We start from the raw sequence: 9155 nt of genomic DNA, 5'->3' as shown, positions 1-9155 counted from the left end.
GTTTGTAAAGTATACGTGTAAAAAAAGTATACTTATTTTTTAAATAGGTGGCAAACAATGTCACAAATCCCTATTGCAGGGCTGACTTAGTTATTGTTTTGTCAAGATTGATAGCTACAACCCCCAAGCAAGCATGCATATCTGTTGTTATAAAAGTGTTTGGTAAACTTATGTGCCTCTTTTTGGATGTTGTGCTATGTCAGTAGTGGTTTAATGCGTACATTTTTACGCATAGATTTACTAACGCGTAAAAATGTATGTGTTAATGTTCCTGCACCAACTGGAATGCGTAAAAATGTACGCAATGCGGCCCTCCGACCTCCGAGGTTGGCAAGCTGCCAGCGGGGGACTGGAGCAGCAGTGAGTGACTCCGAGGGCACAGGATGGCTGCATGGGGCTGGTAGAAGCCCCAGGTAAGTGAAACTCATTTTTTTATTTTGCTTGGACCTTCCCTTTAAGAAACATATTGGCATGCTGCAAGTACAGCTTAGCGGACTTATTTGAGGCCTAGAAAGTGAGCACGTAGACATCATTTGATTAGTAAAAATGGCTATGTGACACCAGTAACAGTTACAGTGTACACGTATGTTTGCATGTGAACCTTTTATATACACAATAGTGTTTTATTTTCTGCTCTGCATGCATCACTTTCTTGGTTAAATAGTTTCCAAACTTTACACTATGGAAAGGACTCTGAATGCATAGGATATACCATCCCACAGTAATGTACTGTTTTTTTTTTTTATGTACATTTTCACAATTAGTCATAATATTAATAAGGCCCAGTAAAGAAAACAATAGTAACTTTAAGGGTGTAAAGCCAAATTATTTATTAAGTAACTGACGAAGCAAATCTATTTGAACTTCAGAAGCATCGGCCAATCTGGCCTGAATTAAATTGTTGCGCTCCAGCGCATCAGCAACCCAGCCTAAAGCAATATTTTGGCCTTTCCCCACATGAGCCAAGCGACTCAAGATAACATTTTGCCGCTCTTGTCCCTCGGCCAATCGGACCAAAATAGCTTGGTGGCCTTCCCCCACTTGGCCTACAGTACCCAGCATTTCCCTGGTATTGGCATTCTTTTGTGCAAGGTCCTCGTGGAAGCACCTCATGTGGTCGTCCATGAGACTCCTATACTCAGATTGTGCTCTGAGGAATTGCCGTGACTGAGTGACACCGATCACTATTGTACGCTTCCCGGGATAGTTCTTCATGAGATTGGTATGAAGGGCGGGAAGGTACATTTGTGGCTGTGAATGTTTCTGATGTGGGCGACGAAAGGAGCTCTGTGGTGTGAGACTCATCAGACATGTGCAGCACAAACTCTCCAGCTTCACATTCCTCATGCTCCATAGTGCACACGTCAGCTGAAGTCCTCAGATCTATAAAAGAAATGCACAACATGGTAAGTTCATGTTTGGACTAAAAACAAGGTCATGGGTCAACATTTTCACACTCACCAGATACTTCTTGTTCAAGTATGGGCTCCAACAACAGCACCACATGCTGGTCTTCACCAATGTCACCTATCAAGAATATGTCAGAGTTTAGGGTCTGTAGTAAATTAACACAGATTGCATGCAAATGTTTAAGCTTAAAGCGGAAGTGCTAACAATTTTGCAATAATCTTTAACTTACCTTGGCCTTCTGTAAGCCCCCGCCAGGTGTCCTGTCCCACACCAGAACTAGAGCCTCCGCTTTTCCGCCACCGCTCCGTTCTGTACCTAGCGCTCTAATTTTAGGCCAGCGCAGGCCTGGCAATCGTATTTATTCTTTGCATTTCCCATCTGCAATAGCAGGCAACGCAAACAAAGGATACTCGTGAACAGAGCCGCGCAGGGCCAGTGCTCCACCGGCAAATTTCAAAAATAGTTTGCGGCAGACTAAGGCTCATGGAGTACAGGTGCAGGACAGAACAGCTGCTGGGGGCTTGTATAAGCCCCTGGTAAGTGAAACAGGGTATTTTAAAAGTATTAGCGGATCCGCTTTTCAAAAAGTCACATGCAGTCAATTGAAATAACCACATCTACAGCATACGATGTTTGTTGCCATTCAAAGCTATTCATTGATTATATTCTACACAACATGAGCTATGGGGCTTTCATTTGATGCATTTAGGTATTGCACAACAATAAATCCAATATAATTCCATAATTGTATTGCTAATACATTAGTTATTTATGTCATTTTAGATCAACAAAAACAATTGTATGCTGTAGATGTTGGATAATTACTTTCTGCATGTGTTCTACATTTTTATGAATGATTCAAGACCCATCTACAGGAGATCCATCCTTTGTTATGATTGACAACATTTATTGGATTCTATCCAACATGTCTGATCAAAATTGGATTAGACTCCATTTAACAGTGCTTGTCAACAGAGCCGTCTCACCCACGAGGCAGCTATAAATTCCTGCCTGGAGCGTCTCACTAACCAGGCAGCTATAAATTCCTGCCTGGAGCGTCTCACCCACCAGGCAGCTATAAATTCCTGCCTGGAGCGTCTCACCCACCAGGCAGCTATAAATTCCTGCCTGGAGCGGCAGGAGAAGCCAGGAGCGCTGTTGAGAGTTGAGAGAATAAATGCCTCTCAGCCCACTTAGGTTTCAGTTAACACAGCAGCATCTAACAGCAGCACCTGACTAGACTCATAACTGGATTCACTGACTGATTAATTCAGTTCCTTCAGCTCAATGATTCAAAGAACCACAGTACTGAGTCAGTGAGATAAGGCTCGGAGTACAGCATCAGCTTCTGAGTCCTGACTCTTCACTCTGATTCACTGATTCATTCAGTTCCTCTCTCTCTGCTACTAGTAACTGAGTGGATGTAGAGTAGAGATGGGAAGTTCGGATCTTTTCAATGATCCGGATGATTTGAATCGGATCATTGAAAAGATCCGGATCTTTGATCCGAATCTCGGATCATTTTACTACCGAAGCGAAGCATTCGGGGGTGAAATGAATAGCAGGACAGGTCTTTCCCTGCTGTGGACAGGAGAAGGGGAGGGGGTGGACACACATAGAAGGGGAGAAGATGGACAGAGGGCAGGGAGTGGTCAGAGATGGGAGGAGGGATGAGCAGAGAGCAGAAATGTTTGTTTGCACACAATACCCACATGCTGCAATCATACAATAGCTTTACATGTATTTCACCTATATGTTCATCTGTGTACTTTGAAAGCAAACGTCGCACAGTGAAAGAAAGCTTTGCAAAGCATTCCTAGAAGATAAGTGCAGCTGTTTAGTGCCGAGTGCAGGAGGATTATATTGCAAAGCAATCACAGTGCCTGCAAAGTTACTGAGCTGTGCTGAGCTGTGCTGAGCTGAGCCAAAAGCTTCCAATGTGTTCACTGTGCACAACTACGGAACAGGCAGCCTATATTGAGCAGCACGTTATAGCCAGTATGTGTGCTCTACACATATCTGGCAGTGGCACCCATGTCCCCTCTCTCATCTACCTGTCCCTGGCTCCCCTCCAACAGAGCGATCCATCTCAGCTCTGCTTCCAGGACCTCGCTGAGAAGGGGCGTGTCACTCCTGGCCCCGCCCCTTTTGCAATCCGAATCACTCATTTTGATGATTCGGATGATTCGATTCACAAAAGAGATTCGGAGCAAAGATCCGAATCGTTCATGATCTGGACAACACTAATGTAGAGACTGAGCGTAGCAGGATTAGCAGCCGGGCATGGACTGCCCCCCAGGCTTTAATTCAGTGATTTAGGGATGGTCTGGTGTATTCAGGTTTGTTGTTGTACAGTGATGTGAAATACTAGGCTAGCTGATAAAAGTGCAATTAGAGGACAGGCAAGCTGGTAAATATACACAGCATGATGCAGAACTTGCCTGGAGGGTCCCTGGGAAAACATCTGTCTTGTCTCTCCCCATTGTTATAATGACTGCATGTGCAGATATGGTGTTAAACAGGTTGAAAAGTTTTGACAGTCCCTAGACTCCAGGAGGACTCCTTTTTGACTTGTATGAGAGACTGGCAGTGACAGTAATCCTATTACTGGCAACTAGTCTCTGTGTAATTTGGGACTGCAATACAGATAGCTCTCTGCTCCATCTCCTGCTATTCTCCTTTAGACTGTAAGCTCACAAGGGCAGGGCTCTCTCCCCCTTTTGTGTCTTGGAAATCATTATACATTTTATTCATCATGTTGTTTTTATCAGTCATTACCACTTCTGTATTTTGTATTCTGTATGCTGTACCATTTTGTCACTAATTATGTATCTTGCATATTAGTGTACACCATTGTCTGTATTATGTACCCCATGTTTCTCACTTTGTACAGCGCCACGGAATATGTTGGCGCTTTATAAATCAATAATAATAATAATAATTCTTAGTCTCACTCCACTCCTCTCTCTGGAATAGATTAATTAAATGTAAAAAGAAATCAACTAAAGGATGGTGCATATGGGTCTTGAACCATAGCCCCGAAAAAAAAAAAACATGCATAACAAGGTTTTAAACCATTATTATAAGTTCACATAATGATGCTGTGAGTGAGACAATATTGTACCCTTAAACAGGAGCTGTTAAAATCCTACGATGTGAAAAAAAAAAAAAAAAAAAAAAAAAACAATCATGAGAAAAAATATGAGCCATCAAAAAGGTTTAACCTATGTGGCTGACAAATCTAGGAATGATAAATCTGACATTTCCAACAGATTTTGGAGGACTCCGTGTCTCCATAGGAGATTCTGAGCATGGCCTTTATTCTTTACAAACACATTCCCTGAAAAATCTGTAGGCAAAGATGCTGGCCAGAACCCCTAGACCCGAATTTTGCCGTTGGATGGAGCAACTGGTATTCACTAGGTCCTTTTACAAATAAAGACAACCCTGAGAACCCCCCTATGAGAAGAAGCAATGCATTTCTTAGTTGTATGTGTTGTAAATGGTACTATTTTCACAACAGTTCTACTTTAAATATCACGAGCACATCTGGTTAAAGTGGACCCAAATTAAAAATACAAGATTACAATAATAAAGTCTATTTTCTAAATTAAAATAATAAATGGCAGCCTTTTTTCAGCTGCATGATGACAAATATAAAATATTTTACATTTATTGGAGGAACCCCTCCCTTCCTTTCAAATTGCCGGGATTTTTCCGGCAAACTGGTGGAGTAGATGGTGTCTGGCAATGGAGGAATTGCTAATGGCTGCCCCCAGTATAACCCTAGCTATGAAAAGAGAAGGGTGAAAAGCATGCACTGAAATGCTCATAGGCTTGAAGGAGTGTTTATTTATCTTTGCATGTGTCAGAGTGGTGCAACTAAATATTTTTAATTAAAAAAATGTTTGGTTTGGGTCCGCTTTAACAGGAATGGATTAAAAACAAGGTCAATATGCCATCCAGCATATCAGTATCACTTCAGCTCCGTAAATGTTACATATGAACCTCAAGTACAACACTCACCAGTATTCTCGGCTGCACCTGATGCCCCCTCTACAGATTCAGGGATGTCATCTTGGCCTTGACGGTATTCGGCCGCTGAATCCACCGCACTCTCACCTACAAGAATGTATAATGTGAAAGAAAGTAAATATGCCATCCAGCCATGGGCATCCGCACGTATGGCAAATTGGGGTGGCTGCCTCCCCCTGGCCACCCCCTGGCCGAATCAGTGATGGCGCCCCTCGCTACCCCCCACTCGACTCAGCGCAGTGAAGGGGGAGCAGCAGGCATAGCGGTGGAGAAGGGGGTACATCGCCCCCTTCCCTCACCTTAGGGCTCCCCCTTACTCGCTCCCACCCCCCCACCTCCATAATGCAGCGGCGGCCACAGCACAGCAGAACACTTCCTCTATTCCCTGCTTGCAAGGAAGGCTCTGTGTGCAGCTGGTCTGGTCAGTGATGTCAGACCAGCGACTCACAGATCTCCCTCACGCAGGGGAATAGAGGAAATGTTCAGCTCTACTGCCTCCCGCCGTCGCCTGCCAGCCGCTGCATTATGGAGGGGGGGCAGAGGAAGGGTGAGCCCCAAGGTGAGGGATGGTAGGGGGGACCTCCCCCTTCCCCACTACTGTCACAACCGGGGGGAGGTTCCTGTCACTAGCTGAACTGGGGGGGGGATCCCTGTCACTACCTGAACTGGTGGGCTCCTGTCACTACCTGAACTGGTGGGCTCCTGTCACTAGCTGAACTGGGGGGGTCCCTGTCACTAGCTGAACTGCTGAACTGGGGGAGGGGGTCCCTGTCACTAGCTGAAGTTGGGGGGGGGGTCCCTGTCACTAGCTGTCACCTTGATGGGGGAGGGCTCATGATTGCTGAATTTGTCTTGTTGGGGGTCACATGATTGCTAACTGTGAGACTATGGAAAAATCTGAATCATCATATGAGACAATAGCATTAAACCTACTTTTTCAGCTTTTTACAACAGAAAATTAAACTGGGAGGTTCTAAAAAATGAATACATTTTTCAAGAGTAGGATGGATGAAATTGTTTATCTTCACAGTTTATTTTCAACTTAGATTTTCCATAATGTAACATGTTCATGTACGAGTTAAACCGTTTGTATTTAGTGTAAATTGCTGTTGGCACTTTGCGATAGATAATTGACTTTTGGGTTGCAGTTTGGGCACTTGACCTCCAAAAGGTTCACCACCACTGTCCTAATCTAATGTCCCACCATTGCTAAGTTCATGTAAACTTGTCTTCACCCATGGCCACACCCACATTCTCGTCCATGACCACACCCATTTTTCTGCATGACGCACATAGCGCGCCACATGACGTACCCCTATTTTTTGGCATGCTTTGCGCACCACACTACGCCCCCCCCCCCCCCTGGAAAATGTTCTACAGACGCCCATGCATCCAGCATATCAGTATCACGTCAGCTCCCTAAATGTTACATATGACCCTCAAGTACAACATTCACCAGTATATTCTGCTGCACCTGATGCCCCCTCTACAGATTCAGGGATATCATCTTGGCTTTGAAGGTATTCGGCCGCTGAATCCCCCGCACTCTCACCTACAAGAATGTAGAATGTGAAAGAAGGTAAATATGCCATCCAGAGCATCACACACACTTCACTTTCCTTAGCTGCAAATGTCCTCATTTCCACACACACACAAAAAAAAAAAAATTAAATTTACCAAAAAACAAAACAAAACTAAAACAAAAAAAAAAAACAACAAACCTGTAGTTGCCGCTACATCGGATTCACCCTCCGCTAAGTGGGTGGTGGCATGCCTGTGTTCCACAAAGGCCCCAGTGGACCCAGACGCACCCTCACCTACAGGAATATATAATGAGAAGAGTGTAAATTAATAACACCAGAGTTCACATAACCATAGTAAAAGATGTGTTACAGTTCTTTTGCCATTACAACTACAACAGCTTCATCAATTACCTCCTTCCGAAGCTGATGAGGTTTGCGGCAAGTCCACATCATAACCCCCGGGGATGCCATGAAGGGCGCTGGTCCTAAGTGCTCCAGCAACTCTTCATATTCCGTCAAAATCAGTTACGCAGGTGGACCACCACCTGTACCAGTGCTATGAACAATAATGCCACATACAGTTACACATACATTCTAACATTACCACAAAAAATGGTTGATTGCAAGTAAAAAAAAAAAGAAATAACAAACATGACAAACAATACCCGTTGTCTCACTGTCATACTGATCCAATCTCATACATACTACACACCAGAAAAATGGCGCCTTCATTTTCATTGACATTTCAGTGGCAGATCGATCTTTTGCAACATGTTGGGAATTGTGTATCTACCCATCTATCTGCCTATCAATTAAGCATTGTTGAACTCACCACAAGAGATCCAGAAGACAATGCACCACAGATAATGAACACTCTACCAGTACTTTACAGACAATCATATCAAAAATTTTATGCCGGGCATACACGGCGAGGGAGGATTATCAATTGAGCATGATGGCTCGATTGATAATCTCTGGCGTGTGCCATACCCTGCCGGATTGATACTGCTCTCGATACTGGCGAGGAGGACAATGGGGAGACACAAACAGCTAATTAGCCACTCCCACGGGGACGAGCGGCAATTGATCCGGCCACACGAGTGGGAATGCGCCGGCATCGAGCGGCGCCCTCAATTCAGCTCATAAAACGTGCCGTGTATGCCCGGCATAACAGAGCATGTAACAAAAATGTCAGTGCAATTTGTATGCTGTGTACTAGGCATTACACATTTTAATCCACTGGGCAGGAGCAAACATGAAAATCAGGTGTTCGGACTGAAGACAATGATTAACTGCATGCTGATTTCTTGTGTGTGATTCAGACAGTACTGCAGTCTTAAAGTTCTGCAGAAGTCATCTAAATGGTATTGTTGAAATACAGTTGTGGTCAGGGCCGGATTTGTACTTTTTACCACCCAAGGCCCGCTGTCATCAACGTGCCCCCCCACGCACACATTTGATCTGGATTTTTGTAGTGGGCCCCTGGCAAAATATATAGATACATCTTCACTGCTATTGTCTTGTTACATTTCATTTTACCTGTTTTGTGCCATTCCCAACTGCTCCCTCCAACTTTCAGGCCGATTAAGGTAAGTAAGTTTTTGCCCCCAGGATTAATTAATTTGCTCACATGGCTGCAAAACCTTTAGCTAGCACTAGGCTAGCTAGTAAAGGTGTCCGGTACTCCCCCCCCAGCCGCTTATACATTACCCAGCCTGGATCCAGCGATTGACGCAGCTTCCCCGCACAGCTCCGGGCCTTCACTATGAGGAGGATCGCACATGATGTCGTCGACATCATGCGCAAATCCGATCCTCCCCATAGAGAGACCGGAGCTGTGCAGGGAGGCTGTACGATCGCTGGATCCAGGCTGGGTAATGTATAAACGGGTGACCAGGGGGATCCCAGGTGATCGGGGGGTGCCGGACACCTTTACTAGCTAGCCTAGTGCTAGCTAAAGGTTTTACTGCCATGAGAGCAAATAAATTAATTCTGGGGGACTCCTGAGGGCAGAAGCGGTATGCCCGACACAGTGTCGGGCATACCGCTAAGGAGGTTAAAGTGCCTCGCTGCAATGAAGAACAGGAGAGTTTAAATCTGACCGGCCACTGAAGTACATATAATACCATGCTCCTCTGCTACTCTAAATGTAGTGGTAGAGGGTGTCTCATGCTAGTTTTGAAATGC

At 44.6% G+C, this 9155-nt stretch overlaps 1 protein-coding gene across 1 annotated transcript; it reads right to left on the bottom strand.

Annotated features, from left to right (window-relative positions):
- Positions 1-930: 930 nt before the first annotated feature.
- Positions 931-8765, bottom strand: LOC137543694 (uncharacterized). Its single transcript, XM_068264814.1, has 7 exons — positions 8674-8765; positions 7380-7471; positions 7167-7262; positions 6902-6997; positions 5437-5532; positions 1462-1527; positions 931-1383 (listed from the first exon to the last, which is right to left on the bottom strand). Exons 1-7 carry the CDS (start codon positions 8763-8765, stop codon positions 1139-1141), a joined length of 783 nt encoding a protein of 260 aa, XP_068120915.1. The 3' UTR covers positions 931-1138.
- Positions 8766-9155: the final 390 nt, after the last annotated feature.

Source organism: Hyperolius riggenbachi, unplaced genomic scaffold (assembly GCF_040937935.1).
Source record: "Hyperolius riggenbachi isolate aHypRig1 unplaced genomic scaffold, aHypRig1.pri scaffold_168, whole genome shotgun sequence".
In the NCBI taxonomy this organism is placed as follows: domain Eukaryota; kingdom Metazoa; phylum Chordata; class Amphibia; order Anura; family Hyperoliidae; genus Hyperolius; species Hyperolius riggenbachi.
Note: the sequence above shows the minus strand (reverse complement) of the source record. Positions and strands in the feature narration are given on the sequence as shown.